General features: G+C 43.2%; 1 protein-coding gene and 1 long non-coding RNA gene across 3 annotated transcripts in view; one reads left to right on the top strand and one right to left on the bottom strand.

Annotated features, from left to right (window-relative positions):
- The window catches only part of LOC146834637 (vitellogenin-A2-like), a 97,935-nt gene that overhangs the window by 6,622 nt on the left and 70,545 nt on the right, over positions 1–20,768 (bottom strand). Inside the window, exons 28-34 of one of the 2 annotated variants that reach the window (XM_085602106.1) lie at positions 18,096–18,234; positions 17,866–18,001; positions 17,563–17,749; positions 13,541–13,629; positions 11,420–11,541; positions 11,172–11,331; positions 10,905–11,066 (exon numbers count right to left, since the gene is read on the bottom strand). In XM_085602106.1, coding sequence (XP_085458232.1) covers positions 10,905–11,066; positions 11,172–11,331; positions 11,420–11,541; positions 13,541–13,629; positions 17,563–17,749; positions 17,866–18,001; positions 18,096–18,234 — 995 coding nt within the window. The remainder of the gene's footprint in view (positions 1–10,904; positions 11,067–11,171; positions 11,332–11,419; positions 11,542–13,540; positions 13,630–17,562; positions 17,750–17,865; positions 18,002–18,095; positions 18,235–20,768) is intronic. The other variant, XM_085602107.1, reaches the window with a different exon arrangement.
- LOC146834638 (uncharacterized) overlaps positions 1–20,768 on the top strand; it is a 135,868-nt gene that overhangs the window by 74,202 nt on the left and 40,898 nt on the right. The gene's annotated exons all lie outside the window — the stretch shown is intronic.

The raw sequence follows: 20,768 nt of genomic DNA, 5'->3' as shown, positions 1-20,768 counted from the left end.
TGCATTCCTTACATTCTTGACTTAATCTGACGTTGCTGCTGTTTGTATAGCTGTTGCTTGTGCACGTTATTAGCATTATTGCCTTGGTATTGTTTCATATTCCCTGCACAGCAGGTTCTTGCCTGAGAGCGTTCTCCAACTCGCAGTTTCTCCCGCTGTGCGCTCTGTGCGCGGTGAGATCCTGTCAGGCGCGTCTGGTCCGAGTGAGGCAGCTCCGTCGAGCGCTCCTGCTGGTCTTTATGCGTGTTTGGGAATCCGGTCACTCCTTTAGTGTCCGCTTGATTCCTGACCCACCCTCGCCTAATTTTGACACCGCTACGCGGTGATTTCCCCACATGGCCACGTTGGTGACCAGCGCCGCTTGATGGTGGTAATTGGATATTGCACCTCAGTCTATTCTTACAACAGCTTAGTGGAAAGCCCAGCTGTTGGAGCACCGGCAAGGGGGCTGCCTTAAGGATTTTAAGGGCATTTGTTCTGTTCTCACACCCTCTGCTATCATGTCTTCTCCAGAAGACCATTTTTATTCCTCCTAATAGGAAGTGGAGGAGGAATGGCCCCCCAACTTCTCCCTCCAGCAGTGGACCAAGGCCTCTAACTGGCTATTTCTCGGGCGCTGGCTCCTCTTAGGGATCAGGTTGATAAGCTGGCGAAAAGCATCCCTGGGGTGTTCAGTGTCTCAGATCTGGTGGTGGCAGGCCCCAGTAGCTCCGAGATTGGGAATTAAAGGGCTGTTAAGCATAACGCGTGTCACTTGGAAGGATTTGATAAACTTACAGAGACCTTCCTCAAGAATGCGGGAAAGCTAAAACATGCACCCTGCCGGGAGGAGGAGGAGTCCGGAGAAATTTGAGACGCTGTCACCACTATTGTAGACCCCGACGGCGGGTATCCCTTAGAGGGAGAGGGTGTATCGGAGGACAATTTCTCCTCCGATGAGGATAAGGACTCGGGCGTCCCTGGCATCCAGAGTCCCACTCCTCTCAGTCCCGGGTTGGGGATGGGGTCCACTCGGACATGTTCGAGCCTACCCACATTTACCATCCTAGATCGGTGGAGTGGACCCCTGACACCAAAGTGGCAGAGTATGTGGTGGGGAAAATCCATCAACCCCTTGAAAGGGAGGTCAGGAATAGGATGAGGGGAGAATGCCCCAAGCCCTCACTGAAGGGGAAGGTGGCACACATGCCTGAAATTGATGAGAAACTATGTACCTTTTTCTGCAAGTATATGAGGGATCCCAAGAAAGGAATTGATAGGTCTTGGACGTGGTAGGGCCCTTGACCCAAATTATTCAATTGGCGGAGCGTTCAAAAGAGTCAGGCTCCCCTTTGTCCATGGATATTGTGGCTGGTTGGGTGCACTACCCAAACCCTAAAACACTACCCCCTCCACTACCCAAACACCACTGCAATACCGTAAACCCTACAACACTACCCCAGCAGGACACCCTATACTACCCAAACTTAACTGCACTACCCTAAACCCTAAAACACTACCACCAGCACAACTCCCTACACTACCCAAACACCACTGCACTACCCTAAACCCTAAATCTACCCCAGCACAACCCCCTACACTACACAAACACCACTGCGCTACCCTAAACCCTAAAACACTACCCCCAGTATGACCCCTTCACTACACAAACACCACTGCATTGCCATAAACCCTAAAACACTACCCCAGAATGACCCCCTACATTACACAAATACCACTGCACTACCCTAAACACTAAATCTACCCCCAGCATGACCCCCTACACTACACAAACACCACTGCACTACCCTACATCCTAAAACACTACCCCCAGCATGACCCCCTTCACTACCTAAACACAACTACATTACCCTAAACCCTAAAACACTACCCCAGCATGACCCCCGTCACTACCCAAACACCACTGCACGACCCTAAACCCTAAAACATGACCCCCTACACTACACAAACACCACTGCACTACCGTAAACCCTTAAACACTAGAACCCAGCACAACACCCTACAGTACACAAACACCACTGCACTACCCTAAACCTTAAAACACTACCCCCTACACTACACAAACACCACTGCACTACCGTAACCCTAAAACACTACCCCAACACTACCCCCTACACTACCCAAACACCACTGCACTACCATAAACCCTAAAACACTACTCCCAGCACGACTCCCTACACTACCCAAACACTACTGCACTACCCTAAACCCTAAATCTACCCCCAGCACGACCCCCTCCACTACACAAACACCAATCCACTACCCTAAACCCTAAAACACTACCACCTGCATGACCCCCTACACTACTCAAACACCACTGCACTACCCTAAACCCTAAAACACTACCCCAGCACGACCCCCTACACTACCCATACACCACTGCACTACCCTAAACCCTAGAAAAAAAAAACACCCCATGCCCAATCCCCCTTACCTCTCACTCCTCGTGGTTCCTGCTTCACGTCGTCTCTGAGGGGCGGTGCACGTCGTTGTGAGGAAATGGAACAGTCTCTGTTTCCTTACAACAATGTGGATCATCCACATGTTTTTTAGAACGCATGGTCATTTACCATACATACCTTTACAGCAAAATTTGTTGTAAAGGCATGCATGGGAAATGAACATGCATTCTAAAAAAATGTGTAGTAATGACTTGTACATGTACAACGTATGCGTGGTAATGCCTGCGTTGTAATGGTATCACGAAGTAAAAAAGTCATTGTAACGGCTGTTTACAGATCAAAGCTGGCCCCTGCCCTTCAGTGAGATGTTTATTTGATTAATTAGGAGGAAGGAATGTGTTTTTTTTACCTGTTTACCTGTTGTATTGTGAAAGTGTCCGCGTGGCCTGGTTTCACTTCCGATGAGAAAGTGGAAGAGTCTGTTTGGATCTAAAGGAGTTCAGTTGTTGGATGGGGCCGGCGCGACACGTCATTAGAAAACATGGCTAATGGAAAACGTCCTCCCTGAAGTGTGGCGCAGTGCCATGAGAGGTGAACGAGTGTGCGTCCCACCGCAGTATGACCGAACCGCGTGACCCATGTGCCTCCTCCGGGGTACGGGAGGCAGAAGCAGCATCGCAGGTCCTCTTGAAGACCGTTGTAGCAATAATTCTACATTTTGGTACTAGGGCATTTTAACTTTGTTGTTCCTGCCAGATACAAAGAGAAGATCCTGTGTTATTCAGTGCCCTCGTTACCTTTTTTGTGGGTTGTGGTGCTTGTCACTTCACTGCCCCGCCGGTGCACACGACTGGGCACTCCACCTCGTGTGCCATCTGCAGGGCCTCTGCCCTCGGATCACTGGCTTCGGTTTCTGGAGTGGCAACATAAACAGTTGCTCCCAAAGGACTAGCCTGAACACTTAGGTGAATATCCCATGCACCAGCATTCCACGGAGATTCTTTCCTACCTCTCCCACGTCAATGAGGACATCATAATAGCACGGCTCCGCTCGTGACACCGTATGACGTCATCGGAGCCATAAGAGGACTTCGTCGGCATGCTGACATCAGTTCCACCAATTTTGTCTGTGCCACCGAGGCAAACAGGCAGACTGAGACATTTTCACATGTATACATAGTATAATAAATATATATATATTCACTGAAAAAACCATAGGTTTCAGGCACGTTATAGTTAGAAATTAGCATTTAAAAAACCCTAGAAATTCACTGAAAAACCGTAGGTTTCAGGGGCGTTATAGTTAGTTGGACATTTTACACGTACAAAACCATAGAAATTCCCCCGTTATAGTTAGTTCAGCTAACTATAACTCACGCCCCCACAATGCACTGCTGATGACGTCACATATTACATCACTCATGACATCACTGATGACATCTCAAATGACATCACTGATGACATCATCCAGTGAATGAGTGTTTTTCTGAAAATTAAATATGTTTTATATATGTATATCTCAAGGTCGATGGAAGAATAAATGGGTATATAAGTGTCTAAATGGATGATTTTTTTTGTGTAAAATTGATTGTATAACTGACTGATTAAGTGTATCTTAGTGAATACATGGGTTAGTGAGTAATGTTTAAATATGTAAATATCTGTTTCAGTCTCTCACTTTGTGTACAAGTGGCTGAATGGGTTGGTGAGTAGCTACATGAGTGTCTATATGGGTTATTAGTTGTTTTTTTGAGTATCAGTATGAGTGTCTGAGTGTCTGTATGGTTTGGTGGGGTGTATTACTTAGTGCATAGATGCATGAATGATTGACTCACTGTATGTGTTGAAGACAGCATGTGTGCAGGACTGTATAGGTGGATGAGTGTGTATATGGGTGTGTTAGTGAGTGAATAACTGTCTCAGTAGTGTCTTTATGAGTAACTACATATGTTTTAAACCAGTATATGTGATTATTGGTGTATATAAGTGAGTATATGTGAGAGTGAGAGATTGAAAGAGTTCCTGTACGAATAAGTAGGTGTTTCTATAAGTGATTGTTTAAGAGAGTAAGTATGTGTAACTTTCTGTAGAAGTAAGTGTGGTAGTGTGTGTATAACTGTATACTTTGTTTGCATGTGTGACTATGTGTGTGAGTAACTCTATGGATGAGTGGCGGTGTGTAACAGGATGTATAGGTGTATGAGTACATATGATGAGTGAGTACATGTATGAGTATGAGTGACTGTATAGGGACTGTTGGTGAATGAGTGGATGTGTGTAGATCTTGGAATTACTGAATAGGTGAGTCGAGGAACAGGCCGGTTGACTCTCTGTTAACTTGTAAAATCTCTGAGGAGTTGTGGTTTAATCATTTCTCCAAACTTTACTCTCCCTCGCAGGATGATACCAGTGGGATGATTGTCTTACCTTCTCTGAGCCCTCCTGGTTCGAGCGAAGATGTTTCTTTTACGCCTAAGGAGGTGGAGAAGGTTATTAACTCTCTTGCCTCCAACAAAGCTTCAGGCCCAGATGGGATACCAGGGGATCTGTTCCGTCTTAACTTAACGGAATGGGGGTTACTTATCTCTTCACTATTAAATGCTTCGTATTGTGGTGCAGCACTTCCTGATTCTTGGATGGGTGCCGAGGTCGTTCTGATCTTCAAGAAGGGGGGCCGGGACGACCCAGCTAATTACCGGCCCATAAGCCTAATTGACTCTTCCCAGAAAGTGGTGGGGAAGGTGGTTCTGGGGAGAGTGCTTCAGTGGGTGGATGACATGAAAATTCTCTCAGACCTACAGGCTGGGTTTAGATCAGGCACCGGGACTATTGAGCAGACATTTAGATTGATGCTCTTGTATTGGAAAGTGGTTGTCCTGGGTAAAGGCAGTTTGTATCTTGCCTTTATTGATTTACGTTCCGCATTTGACCTTGTCCCTCGGGGCTGTTTGTGGAAGGTTCTGTCGGAAATGGGAATAGCCGCATATTTATTATCCTTGGTAATGAAGCTCCACACAGGAAATTTTGCACAGGTGAGGTGGGGCAAGCAGGGGGAGAAGACCACTAGAATACCGGTGAATAGGGGTGTCCGACAGGGGTGTGTGCTTGCTCCCACTCTGTTCACTCTGTATGTGAACGGTGTGGTGGAGCATCTTTTGGAAAATCCTACCGATTCACCATCCCTGGCGGGCAGGAGTATACCTACCTTACTATTCGCCGATGACACCCTGCTCATCTCCAAATCCCTGATGGGCTTACAAAGCCTCCTTGACAGTTTCCAAACTTTTTGTGAGAAAAGGGGTCTTCAAATTAATACAGATAAAACTAAATATCTGATCCTTAATCCCTCGAAGAAACTTGGAACATTTCCAATTTTAAATGGGGTACCTTTGGAAATGGTCAAGGAGTTTGATTACCTTGGTATCCGTCTCACTGATACTATGCGGTGGACTTCCCATCTACAGAAGATGTTGCTGAGTCATAAAATGGTGATAGGGGTTCTTCTTAAAGAGCAACGATTATCCACCTCAAAACCCATCGCTCCTGTGTTGGACATCTACACAGCCAGAGGGGTTAGTGCGGCCTTGTATGGTGCTGAGCTTTGGGGTTTGCAGAACACTGACCTGCTAGCATGTTCAGAGAGTAAATTTCTGAAAGATTTGTTGTCCCTCCCATATAGTACCCCGTCCTTACCTCTATTTATGGATATGGGCTGCCGCTCTATTAGTGATCAGGCCAGGCTTCGCCCCTTGCTCCTCTGGGCTCGCCTATGGAGAGTCCCTGAATTAGTGAGTTATGCAGATGGGCTGAGGGAGATTTTATCGCTGCCTGGCTGGTCAAAAATTGGGTGGTTAAGGGATGTTACATTTTTGCTGGGGGAATTGGGTCTCTGGAAGTCATGGTATTCCAGGTCTGCCCCTCCCAAATCCGCCTTGAAGAAGATTTTTTGGAATTGGGTAGTGGGTAGAAACAATTCTAACCCAAATTTATGTAGATCTTCCAGTGAATTCTTCTTGGTTAAGGATGTGTCGTCTCGGGAACCCTATCTCGACATAATCTCAAAATCCAGAGACAGGGCCTTGTATATCAAATTTAGAAATTGGGTTCTACCTGTGGGAGAATTGACTGCCCGCTGGAAAATCCCGGCTCAAACTAGTCCCTTGTGTGTTTTTTGTTCGCAGAGGACTGAGCCGGTTGCCCATCTATTGTTTGAGTGCCCTGCCTACAAAGCACCTAGATCTAGATGGTTAAAACCATTATGTAAGGAGTTGGGTACTAGGCACTATATGGTAGCCTTGAGAATATTGAAGTCAGATTCACGGCCCCTAATTGTGTGTGCCATTGCAAAGTTTTTAAGTTGGGCGTGGGTGATCAGATCAAGAAGGCTTAAATTAATTGTTTAATTGGAGGATTTTAAATCTATGTGTTCAAGGTAACTTATTAATGTCATTTGTTTATGGTATATTTTATCGACTGTACTGTATTGTTATGGCTTTGTTTTTTTTGTTTTTGGTTTTTTTCACCATATTGTATGTATTGCTTTTTAAGATAAGATTTTATCGAAATAAAGCCTACTGACTGACTGACTGAATAGGTGAGTTGTAACTGGTATTGGTATGTCCATTGTTTTGAAAATGTTAGTTTGTATTTTTGAGTGTGTGTATCAAAGGTTATATTAGGGTGAGAGGAGGTCTGCCACTCTATCACAAGGATGATGTCATCAGTGATGTCATTTGAGATGTCATCAGTGATGTCATGAGTGATGTCACTGACCATGTCATGAGTGATGTAATATGTGACGTCATCAGCAGTGCATTGCGGGAGCGCGAGTTATAGTTAGCTGAACTAACTATAATGGGGGAATTTCTATGGTTTTGTACCAGTGAAATGTCCAACTAACTATAACGCCCCTGAAACCTATGGTTTTTTCAGTGAATATATATATAGATATATATACATACATATATATTATATATATATATGTGTATAATACATATATATATATATATATATAAAACTTGCCCAGATAGGTATCTACATATATATATATATATATATATATATATATATATATATATATATATATTCACTGAAAAAACCATAGGTTTCACACACGTTATAGTTAGGAATTAGCATTTAAAAAACCTTGCAAATTCACTGAAAAAACCATAGGTTTCACACATGTTATAGTTAGCGGAAATTTTACTGATAAAAAACCAATGAAATTCCCCCGTTATAGTTAGTGCAGGAAACTATAACTCACGCGACCGCAATCCTCTGCTGATGCTAATACTGTATTTAGACACTTATTTGCCCATGTCTTCTTCCATAAATTTTTAGCTATACATATATTACAAATATTTTTTTTTCATAAAGACACATATGTCATCAGCAGAAGATTGCGGTCGCGTGAGTTATAGTTTCCTGCACTAACTATAACGGGGGAATTTCATTGGTTTTTTATCAGTAAAATTTCCGCTAACTATAACATGTGTGAAACCTATGGTTTTTTCAGTGAATTTGCAAGGTTTTTTAAATGCTAATTCCTAACTATAACGTGTGTGAAACCTATGGTTTTTTCAGTGAATTTGTACGGTTTTTTAAATGCTAAGTTACTTTACGCCATTCGTGGCGTGCGCGCCCACTTAACGCAGTTCGTTCCATGCGCGCACGGTGCGCTTTGCGCACCGTGCGCGCACAGTGAGCACGCAGTGCGCTTCGCGCACCGCGCGCCCACTTTACGCAGTTAGTGCTGTGCACGCACGTGGGCACGCGGTGCGCGTAGCGCACCGCGTGCCCACGTTACGCTAGATGGGCCATGTACGCACGATGCGCTTCGCGCACCGTGCGCACATGGAGGACATATTATGCGCTTCCTTGTGATAGGTAATCTGTTGAAATTTTTTGGGGAAATGCTGTGCTCTTATATGCCATGCACAAATGGTGGCCTACGGCCACCATTTGCGCACGGGGTGGAGAGAGTGGTTTTTTTTTTTTAATAATTTTTTACCGTACGCGTACGGTAAGCGTACGGTAAGCGTAATCGGCGAAATTTTCGAAAAATAAAAAATTACCGTTTTTTGCCTTGGGGGATCTTTGAAGACTCAACTAACATGGTTATGTGCATGGGCGCTGTCTAAACAGCCCCTTTATATGTTTTTGGCATTTGTTTATCAGCTCCCCCCTCAGAGTGCGAGAGAGAAAATGGCGGCCGCCGCTTCCTGGTTTCGACCGATTCGAATGTTCACTAAGATCTAAGGGCCAATCAGAATCGCGCTCGCGCACGCCACCGTACGCGTACGGTAAGCGCACCGTAAGCGCACCGTAAGCTGGCTCAGATATATATATTGATTTAAAGGCTATTTTCTCAGAATCTACTGAACAGATTTACACCAAACCTACAAAAGGCACTTCCTTGACCTGAGGACTACCTCTCTGCCAAATTTCAAGTAATTCTGTTCAGCCGTTCGGGCTGTAGCTGTGTCTAAAGGTCCTATGGAAAAATGCATGGGAAAAACGTGTTTTGGGACCCCCCTTTTATCTCAGCCCCCGCTTGACGAATCCCCCCGAGACTTTCAGGGTAGGAGCGGAGCGTAGCGCCCCACCTATTTTGAAAAATTCGCAAGGATTCGTCTACCGGCGCAAAAGTTATTCAAAATAGAATGTTGCGGATTTCCTATGGAAACGTGGTCCTAACTATAACTACCTACTGGCGACCGCCAGTAGGTAATATATATATATATATATATATATATATATATATATATATATATATATATATATATATATAGCTAAGTAATGTAATTCTATACTTATCTTTCTATACTTTTGTTGTCAATATTTTGGTCCTCAATATTTTTTTCAAAATATCCCTTTACAATGATATTCTGCTAAGGTGGAATACCAATATCAAATGCAAATATGGTTTAATTATTTATTTTGAATAATTTACAAGTCCTCAGCAGCGGGGGTTCCTCCATGAGGGCGAAGGAGCATCACCTACCCTGGTGCCAGCACAGCGACCATGAGAAATAAAATGCAATAAAATTATTTTATTACCATTTTATCTTTCAGTCCTGGCAGCCCCAGCCAAGTGTTGGGGCAGGGCCATTGCTGCTGATTGGCAGCAGTGGAGGAGTGGTGCATACTCCAATTTAAAGTGTACATGTCACTTTGGCTGGCTGTCTTGCAATGGCATGCACACTTTAAAACTCTCCAACCTGAGCTGTCTTAGACAACTGGGTGAAGAGCGGGCACAGGTCTGCAGTGCCTGTAAGAGCACTGAGCCAGCCCGCTCCAAACAATCCTGGTGATTATCTCATGCTGGTTGACAACATCAGAAGAGCGTCTTGGTTGGTTAGGGGAGTTGTCTCTAAGACCCCTTGCTGCCTTGGAGTCTGGACTGTGGGACCGGACAGGAATAGGTAAGTACTTTATTTTTTAAAAATTTAAAATGTTACTATTTTGCCCACTATCAGGCAGTGTGAGAAACTTGCACTGCCTTCGGCCTCAACTCCAGGGCATTTAGTCATGGCCCGTTATAAACACTATTTATAATGGACCACGATTGAGAGCTTTAAGGTTGCGCCTAAGGGCATTTCTGGTTTCATACAGTGCCTGAAAGAGTGTCAAAATGTTCGCCTGATCACCCTACCACCTTGAAATACAAGAAGCTGCTCCTGGTGCTCAGTAATTCTGGGGGTGCACTGCTCTATTTATTTATGTATTCACCCACCAAAGTGCGACATATTACATGTACATATTAACTTTTTCTATTATCCAGAGTCCTTTGACCTCCAAAATATCAACTAGTGCTGTCTATAATATCATTGAAAGTGAATGTCCACTGTACACATTGATTCCAGCTTGCTACAACGCCACCATCATGCTTTATTCTGCAATATCCCCACCAATGTCGACATGCTTCACCTTGCGATCATTCTTCTTTATTTCTATCCATACAGTCACATACAACATCCAGTGATGTCTCTAAAGGGAGGCAGATGGGACCCGTGCCCCGCTGTATTTATTCTGACCTCCCGTCCCCACCACAGCTGCTAAATGTACCAGGAAGTGACACTGAAAAAACTAAGATACTTCCTGTTACCACACACATTAATTTATCCAACCACCTTTAATTGTAAATCACTGATGGTTGATTAAAATATTATAATCTAACTTTGTATATATGTGTGTATGTAACTATATCATAACACACACATATACACATACATACAATGTCAGCGTGTATATATATATACATATATATGTGTGTGTGTGTATATATACATAGTGATAGATATAAAATTTTGTAGGTGGCTCCCCCAGTTTAATCTGTGACCGGTGTGTGTCTCCCTCCGAAAATTCATTTCTGGAGACACCACTGACGACACCCCCATGAACTCTCACACACTGGAGGCACTGCACATCACTCACTTCTTTGTTTCTCTCTTATTTCAGACACTAGGGGTTGTTGTCTTACAATACGTAATTGCATCTTACCGGCTGGCAGACAGTGGAAGCCAATGGAAACTGGAGCTGTTCTGGTTGGTGAACATCCTTTCGCACATCGTAAAACTGGTGTTCGCGAGAAGCATTTTGACTCCTCCCCATCAATACGTATCGGTTTCTCAAGTTTCACAAGTGTGCGCTGCAGTTTGCAGGCTGAAAAAAATAATACTTGTCTGAAAACTCTGTATTTAATTTTTTTAAATGTGAATGATTTTAGTGTCAGCCTCCAATAGCTCGCTATTGTTTAATATGTGATACCTTCAGAGCACCCCTCTCCTGACAACATCCACGAGTGTCCAAAGCTCTCCTCATCTTTAGCCACATTTCCATCTGGCATCTGATATTCCTGTTCCAGCTCATCATCATGGCGGCCACAGATGCCACACATCTTCCCCTTCATCCACAACGCTTTCTCAACCTTTGTGGGACAGAAATAAAGTTAACTATGCAGCAGGTAGGTAACGTCATCCGAATAAACAGATTAAATCGGAAGTAGAAAAGAGTACCTGGCTTGTGATTCCATTATAGAAGAGTCTTTCAATGCCATAGTCTGGTGCACTCAGGGACAGTCCATCTCTGTGCTTTTCAATCAGCACCGAAGGTTCTGTGTTGAGGGATAGAAATAGGGCTGCAAATTCGCTCTCTTATATTTTATTAAAATTATACAATTCTAGGCTGGATCAGCAGCTTTTACATGAAGTTTCAAAACATAAAACCCAATAGCAGAGGTGAAAACATACATTGCAACTAAATTATATCTCTTGAGCTAACCACTATACATCTGTGCGGATGTTATTACCCGGATTACTAAAGGCATTGTGTTTAGGGCCTCATTACGATGTTGGTCGGCAAGCAATCCGACCGACTTCTTGTCGGAATCAGTTCTGACACACTCATGTCCGCCGAGTCCGACTGACCGGTTATGATGGTTCCGAACACCGTTCGGTAAGTCTCTCATTGACTTCAATGGAAGCCTGTGTTCTGACTGACAACACAAGCTCCCATTGAAAAAGGGATGGTTGCGGAAACCCTTGCACCCTGTTGCACGGTGCGTGCCACAGTGAGCATGGTTTAAAAGGGGGTTCCCTTGGGTACACCCTCGGGCCCCAACTGGAGGCCTATGGGTGAAAGGGGGCATGCTACGGGCCCCCAAAGTCAGTCTCCGACAGCAGTTCTGTGTTGGACAGACTGATTTGGAAAGGCTGTCCGAATCCAACATCATAATACGTTGGTCGGAAACGCGGTCCATAGAGCTGTCCGATTCGGCTGCGACCGACTCTGAGTCTCCGAATGCCAGTCAGAACCAATTCGGAATGACCGAACAGTTACCTTTCCATCATAATCGATCGGTCGGAAATGTTTCCAAGCCAGTTGGAAAACATAGGTTCAAGACACGGTTTAGGAGAATCCGACTGTCATTCGAGGCCTTTCTGACTGACATTGTAATTAGGCCCTAAGTGTTCAGATTATCTAATCAAAACGTTTTCCAAGGGCACCATTAAAAAAAATATTCAGTTGCACAGATGCCAGGAGGTCGAATTTCCAGTTTCGGGTGGCATTCCTGTACCCAAACCCAGCTACTGCGATGATTCCACTGAGAGTAGTGAATAACACCCAGACCCCTGGGCCTGATTTAGATCTTGGCGGACGGGTTACTCTGCCACAAAGGTGACAGATATCCTGCCCTCCGAAATATCAATCCCATAGTATGTAATGGGATTTATATTTCGGCAGACGGGATATCCATCACCATTGTGACGGAGTGACCCGCCACCGGAGATCAAAATCAGGCCGTCGTAGTCAAAAACTGAAATCCCAGTCCTATTTCAGGCCACATGACGGGCACTCCCCTGCTTCCTTTTAGGTGGAAAGTTTGAGAGGGGTGACGACTGTGGGTTGGTGGTGGAAGGGAGGTAGGGCATCCATAGCATCTATTGTAGGGTGTGGGACTGTTCCATGGCCCTCCATGGAGTTGCAGACATCCAGTTTAGGCTAGACTATGCAAATGCCCACATCCCCTGCCTACAGTAAAACATAAAGCACACACTCTACTACCTATTGTTAATACTACCATATTAATTGAATACTGCACAGCCCATTGCCTCTGATCACAAGTAACACAGCTTGTACTTTTCAGTATACTGCAGTGCTGATTACTTCATTGTATGATAGTTGTCCCTTCTTACAGTCTCTTCTTACAATCCACTGTCACAACATCATACATTCAGAAATGTCCATCCCGAATGATAACACCAGGGTATGCTCTGACTCAGGGGTTAAACAACTCATTATGCCTGACAGAGCAACCTACTGCATACCACAGTAACATCTCAACTCAAAAACTGATAAAACTACCCCAGGAAATTCTCATTCAACTCATTTGTCCGATTTGAAAAAGTGGACTATTTATGTGCATAAACAGTATTCCCAAAAAGTGAAAACATTCCATTTGGTCTTTAAATTATCGTAACTTTCTGCTTATTTCTTTTCTCTGTACATTTGTCTCATGCATACTCATTGTGAATATTGTGAAAACCTGACTCCGTTTTCCTTTCAACAGGGTCAAGGAGCCCCGCCCTTTTTTCCATCGTTATACACAACTGATTTCGCTTAATTATTTGACTTACCAGAATGGGAATGATAAGGGAGATTGTCCACCTTTATTCCATTGATCGTAACTGTCGGGAACTCAGAGGAAGGAGACATGTCGATATCACTGGAAGGAAGAAAGAGAAGGGTTTTAAGGTGGCCATGTTGTCTTGGTAGGGTGACCTCGCCGCTTTTGTTACAGTGCTTAGAAAATAAATGGTTTGGCAGGCTAGTGAAGCACATGCCGCTCATGATTAAGGCTGTGTACTGCGTTCTGCATGTACAAGGATTAATGCCTGCTTCACAGCAGTTAATTTGTAAATAACAAGCGCCAGGGCTCTGGCCAGGAGGCCACAGCAGCTTGCACCACCCAATTCCCCGTCATCGCTGCCAATAACAGTATCAAAACAACTGCTAACCATTTCTCTCCCCTGCAAGTGCGACAGTTCAGATGATTCCAGGTCCCCAAAGCTAAAGGATTGGCTCCGGAGGCAGATATTAGTATTTTTAATGTATATCTGTATTCATAAACAGACTTGTTCTACTCATCTGTAAATTAGATTGACAGCGCCACCATGTGGCAGAGTGCCATAAGTGCAGTGATGACAATTGAGTGCCCTGCCGAGCACTGGAAACCAATTAAGTGCCGGTGCCAGCACTGGAGACCACCCGTTCAAATTAAAGACAGTGTGCTTCCTTAAAACACAGTGAAAACTATTTCTTTGTGCATTAGTCAAGGCTATAAATATTACTTCAATGTTTAATACAAAATACTGTGTGGTAGTCCTTTGATGTCATTTGCCATACATCATGGCCTGGCAGTTCGGGCTGGACTGTTCCCATTGGGCGCGGGATCAAGATTGATTTGCATATTGCTGGGTCCAAACTGGAATGGCATGGTGAGCAAAAAAAACGATGGATTTAGGGCCAAATCTCTGTACTGGGGTGAGTGTATGACATTGTTCTGCATTCTGTCCATCAGTTGTTCTTTTTGCATACATCATATAGAGGCATGGCATAAAAATGCAGTGATTTAGCGATTTATTCATTATAATTAACGCAAAACTAGACCTCAAAAAGAGCTATCTCAGCGCTGATACTGTGATTTTTAAATGGCTCTTTTAATACCAAGACTAGACAAGATGGGCGACAACAGATATATTGTACGCTCTTTTTGAGGTGCCGGAGCTCTGGTTGAAAGCACAAATGGATAGGACCTTTGATCCAAGCTGGTTACATATCACCAGGAGCATTCGTTCACCAATTCTGGTCTTTTTAAAGTCGGGGGCTTCACGCAGGATTGAGATGCGGATCTCAGAGTTCTGGGGGGAATGTGTCCTTCATGCAGTTCAGAGGCGTAACACAGTCCCCCGCATCCCCCTCAGTGCATGGGGGTCCCCAAGCTCCAGGGGTCCCCTCAGCACTGCACTTCGGCCGGGGAGCTCCTGATAAGAGTCCGGAGGGGGCTCCTCCACGTACCTTGCAATGGGGCACCCTCAATTATCGTTGTGCCACTGATGCAGTTGTCAGTCTTATCACTGTAGATTGCATTGCGACAAATTCAGAGTTTTGCTTGGGCTTTTTTTGTTTAGGACTCTTGGAGGTGCCCATACAATGTACGTAGCCGATCTGACATGCTCGTTCTTTGGCTCAGACCCAGAGCCAGCCTAGCTGACGAATCCTGAACAATTTGCAGCTTCTGGATCACTTACGTCACCAAAGAATAGAGTGTCATAATTTTACACTGGCAAAAGGACAAATGTATCCCTCTTTAGATTTACAATGATCTAATAACCTCAATTAACTCTATCATTTAATACAAATAAGGAACAGTGACAAGAATTGTACTGTATTTGCAACCAGTTATGTAAGAACAGTTCACGCACCTCATACCTTAAACTAAAATCCCTGATTGATGAAGGTGTGAAACTGATTTAAGATAATGTTATAAATATCCTTCCTCGCTTAATACAGTCTTTAAACGGTCTTACACCATAGACAATCCTTAATAAATGGGCTCAAACATCGAACGTCCTGAAAATCATTTGCTACAGTTCTGCTGTTAGTTGAATATTTCTGGATACATTGCCAGGCCGCCCTTCCAAAGATTCCTCTGGTAATATATTTTCTGCAATTTTGGTGGCATGTGCAATACATTTTTAGCTCATTACTTCACTGAAGGTGTGGCTATCATTAGTGCAGCAGGTGTTTTGTATGGGCTTCTTTTGTTTAGGAGGAGCCAATACAATGTTATCGCTACTTTCCTTACGCCTGCTTGTAATCTGATTTAGCCATGTAATCCAATGGGAGGTGGATTACATGGCTAAAACCACCCTGCCCTATCAGCAAGGTATCGCAGGTCGCAGTGCGATTATCGCTGGATTTCCAACGATAATCACACTGTTTTCCAGCTAACGCATGGATTCCTATCGCTTGGGAGATAAGCGTTGTTGATAGCACACTATCTCCGCGATAGAATCCAGCGTTAGCCTGTGATAATTATCCTCGCGCTAAAAGCGCTGAGTGATAATTATCGCAGGCCCTTGCTGATGTGCCCCAGAGTGTCATAATTTTATTCTGGCAAAAGGGCAAATTTATCACTCGTCAGATTTACAATGATCTAATAACGTGAATTTTCTCTATAATTTAAAAACAAATAAGGAACAGTGACGAATTTTGCACTGTATTTGCATCTCCTTATGTAATAACAGTTCACGTACCTGAGGCCCTTAACCAAAAGCCCTGATTTATGAAGGTTTAATACTGATTTAAGACAATGTTATCAGTATCCTTGCTCACTTAATAAAGTCTTTAAATGGTCTTAAACCATGGACAATCCTTAATTAAATCGCTCAAACGTTGAAAGTCCAGATAATCATTTACAACCAGTTCTGTTGCTAGTTGAATATTTCAGGATACATTGCCAGGCCACCCTTCGAAAGATTCCTCTGATATTATAGGCTCTGCTATTTTGGTGGAATATTGAATCGTATTTGTAGCTCATTCGTTCACTGAGGGTGTGGCTATCATCAGTGCAGCAGGTGCACTGGCATTAGCGCTCATGGTTCTAACGAGTCAATGCACCAGTTTTCAGTCATAGCTGCAAAATCACACGGGTTTTTAATGTTTTTTTTAAAAACCAGCAAGAGGCGTGTGGGCAGATTTTTCCCGCCCATTTTTCTAGCCCATGGTGACCTTGCAATGCAACGTCTTAGTCACGCATTGACAACCTTGGGTCCGTCGTAGAATTCCTTGTAAGGGAAAATTTCCATATTTGAGTAGCATCACTAAATTATACTTTCAACGGTAGAATTTTGGTCAAAAAATACAAACATCTATTTTTGTACCTACAAAGTTTAAGCATTTAACACTTTTTCTTTTCAGAGAGCTGTCATTGTTTGTGATTATTATAGGTATTTTTGCCCCTTTAGTTGTAGGAAAGCGGTGTCATCCTGATTTTGCCCCACAACATTGTACGCTATAAGAGTCTTATTATGCTTCTTACATCCCATGCCCATATTATCTGATGTCTCACAACAGCCTCCTCTGTAACCATTGTTGGAAAAATCCGTGCTCCCAAGATCTGTGGTTCACGAAGCTCACTTTTCTTTTGTAGAAGGAATTTTGACTAACCCTGTATGGTGAATCCCAGTTTGACACAACATGAGCTTTTATTCTTAAATTCTCACAAAACTGAAAATCTCCCTCAAGATGAACAAAAGATCTAGGGAACCAAGACTCTACTGTGTTGGATGCAAGATGGAAGTGAGATTAGTGCAAAAAAAACAAATCATTAAAAGAAACAATAACTTTAGTAAAAGCTTAAATGGGAAATGTGCACATAGCAGTGAAGCTGTTGCAATGATACACAGGCCCAGTGGGGGAAGAATGGAAGGATTGAAATGGAATAGGTATAAATTTAGATGTATCTACAGTGGGATCTCAACTTATGGGTCAGTAAACACATTGTGGTGAGGGCCTGTCTAGGACTACAAACACTTCGCTGCTCAGTGTGCATTCCCCTATACTGAGGCCTACTGGTATTACTGCAGTTACTTACTAGCTGCCCAGTTTGACGTTGATAGCCTTCTGTTCAGGAGATCCTTCTTCTTTCTTCATCGTCACCAGAAACTTCAGCTCAGGGCTACAATCCTGGGCGAGGACGTGGTAGCAACTTGCAGGCATTGAATAGTTAAAAGTAACACCATTGAAGGTGGTGACTCTATTGTGTGAAACAGTGCAATGACCTAAGAGAAAACAACATTTATATTTAAAAGAAAATAAGCAAGGAACTCATTTTCATTAGCATGTAGTCCAGAAAATGATAACTCTTCCTGTGGCACCCATAAAAGACATGCTTCACCTTTGAGGGAGTCCATGAGCATTGTTGGGACTTCAGTAAAGATGTTCCACCCGGGGGCCTGAAGGTCTGTAGACTGCGCAGGTCGAGCAGCCGGGATCGCCAACGGGAGCTGAATGGCTCTATAGTAGAGTGTGAGCTGTGCAAGGGGACACAAAGTCATATTACATGGATACCTACATTTGCAAAATATATAAGATCATTTTACTTATATGTTATTATAGTCATTTTACCCTGGGTATTTGTATAACCGCATCAATGGTCCTGGAAGAGCTTAGAGACAGAATTATCTTTGCCTGCCGGTAAGGATTCTTTTGATGTCTTTCAGAAAATCCTGCCATATATGCAGCTCCTGGAACAAACTGTGCAGCCCTGCAAGACAATCACCAACACGAATCACATGGTCCGCCGCAGATAGATTTTAGCTAGTTAAAACATGCATGTGTTACTAGTTATAGTTTGACAAGTAATTCAATTGAATGTCAAACTACATTCGGTTATGCCTTATTTGGTGCACCATTAGTTTCTCTGTGAGGTATGCAAGATTTATCATCATCATTATATTGATCAATTTCATTGATAACCCCTACTTTATTTAATGTGTATCCTTCTTCTTGTCCTCCTTTGGTGAAGTTCATCAGTTCTTCCAGATGTATATTCTCCTGTTACCTGTATGATACCCAACTCATTATCAGGCTACATAATGAGATTATTTTTCCCTATTGATGTGTGAATGCGCTCAGGGATCTAAACACTAACAAGACAGAGGTGCCAGTGAGTCTCCACCTCCACTTGGTTCGACACTTGGTGGCCTGCTGAGATGGCCTCCTAACCTGAACCTACCCCAACAGAGCTTCATCAGGTCTTCTTTTTTATTGCAATCTTTCTCTGATGGTGCAGGTCAACAAACATAACTTTGCCTGCTTTCCATGCCTTAGAACACTCTGCAAAATCATCCAGTCTTACCTACTGATTGCTGCAAAACAGCAATCCAGGAGGTGATCTGTTCCTGCCTGGATGACAGCAGTGTGCTCCAGCTCGTGCTGGCAAACGTTTCTTGGCTACGTTCCATCTGCTTCAGAATATGAAAACTAGACTCACTTCGGGTCGAGTGCCTTGAGGCTGGGTTGCTCCAGGGTCGGACTAGCTGTAGCAGCACCGGGTGTTTTGCCGGTGGGCAGGAAGGGTGGGGGCCGGTTTTGGACAGGTGGGGGTCGTTTTTGGTACAGGGGGCCGGTTTTGCAGCAGTGCTGCAATATCGCCCCACTGTATCAAAAGCTGAAGCAGTGTTTCTTTCATGACAACACTATAGTACTTTAGTATTATTCACAAAGTCCTATTTCTATGTTTCGTATTATTGTCCTGTTTTCTTCATTTGTACACTTAGACGTAGGCACTTTTAGACTTAGAAAAAAACAGCGAAAAGTGCTGAAGAAAACCATAGAATGCAATAGACAGCAATAAATCATTCAGATGCCTCTTTGGTCAGCCAACAGCTATCTTTAATGGCAGTGACGTGGGTGATATGAAAACAGGTCTGAGGGGCGGTATTAACACAACTCACACAATTTGTGAGAAATGTAAGAATCCCATGACAGGAACTTTAAAATTAGATGGCTACGAAATCATACTGGTACAAGGTGTAAGAACCAATTTTAAAAGTATTAGTGCACCAAATTTAAATTTGAACTTATACTGGGTTTTCCTCACACAGAAAAATCCCACTAGTGACAAAACTTTGGAAGAAAGTTTAGTCAAGATGCTAAGTGAGAAATTGCCATCAGGAAAATGCCCCACATAAAACTAAATGCACCCCTCAATATTCTCCTCCCTTGCATACTTTATCCACTTGTGAAAAGTTGGATGCTGGAGTACTTATAGCTGATCTTACCTTACTGAACGTACATATGATTTACCTGGCTTTCAGATTTGGTTCTAGTTCTTTTGTCCAGCTGAGATGGGCTACATGTTTAAGCCTACCTCAACAGTGCAAGACCAAAGCTTCACCTCACTGCCTGTAAAATGTGGCCATAGTTATGTTTTCTAAAATAGCAACTAGGTATGGGAATTATAGAAATCTTGAAAACTTGCAATCTGAAATATTTTGTGTTACCTAAATGAAGGTGTTATGTCTTTAAAACATTACTTTCCACTCTATATCTGCTCTTCCACAAAGGCACTTTCTCTGGGTTGTAGAGCCTGAGTCTAGAAGACATGCAAACACATTGGTTGAACGAATGGTGAGAAAGTGGCCCGTTTACGACTGTAATTTAGTTTGCTTTTACAAAATGTGAATTTACACTTGCAGATGAATACACCGCTGTATCGTGAAAGTCTATACAGGAGCATATGTTCTCACACGAGGAGTGGGAACTTGTGAGCTTGTGTGTTTTCACAACACAGACTGACATTTGTAAGGCACATTCTTTCCTGTTTATAGTTTGAAAATTGATCCTGTCGTTCTCAGGAGTAAATCTCCATATGGAATGGGAATATGGAGGGAACACCAACAAAACTGATGGCTGTGCAAGGGAAGGCAGTCCTCCATGAGCATAATGAAAGAAAAACATGGTTTAAAATGCAAATAAGCTTCTGCTGCTTATTTACACGTGTAGAAGTACACATATTACATTTAGGCATGCACAAATGTCTACGAAGGAGAACACGGGTGCAGTACTGCTGGAGTACTAGAGTTTTATGTAGGAGTAAATCTTTGTGTACAAATTAATGTCCTTTTTCTAAAGAATTAAGACCATAAACATAATGTCTTTTGAATTCACTGTAACTTTGACAATCTAATTTCAGCTTTGAATTCTAACACACATCATTATTTCTGTATACTCTTTATTGTCCAATACCAAGCACTACAAAATATTTTATCTGATCTGCACAATGATTAAGTTTCT

The sequence above is a fragment of the Triturus cristatus genome, chromosome 4_2 (genome assembly GCF_964204655.1).
Source record: "Triturus cristatus chromosome 4_2, aTriCri1.1, whole genome shotgun sequence".
Taxonomy (NCBI): domain Eukaryota; kingdom Metazoa; phylum Chordata; class Amphibia; order Caudata; family Salamandridae; genus Triturus; species Triturus cristatus.
Note: the sequence above shows the minus strand (reverse complement) of the source record. Positions and strands in the feature narration are given on the sequence as shown.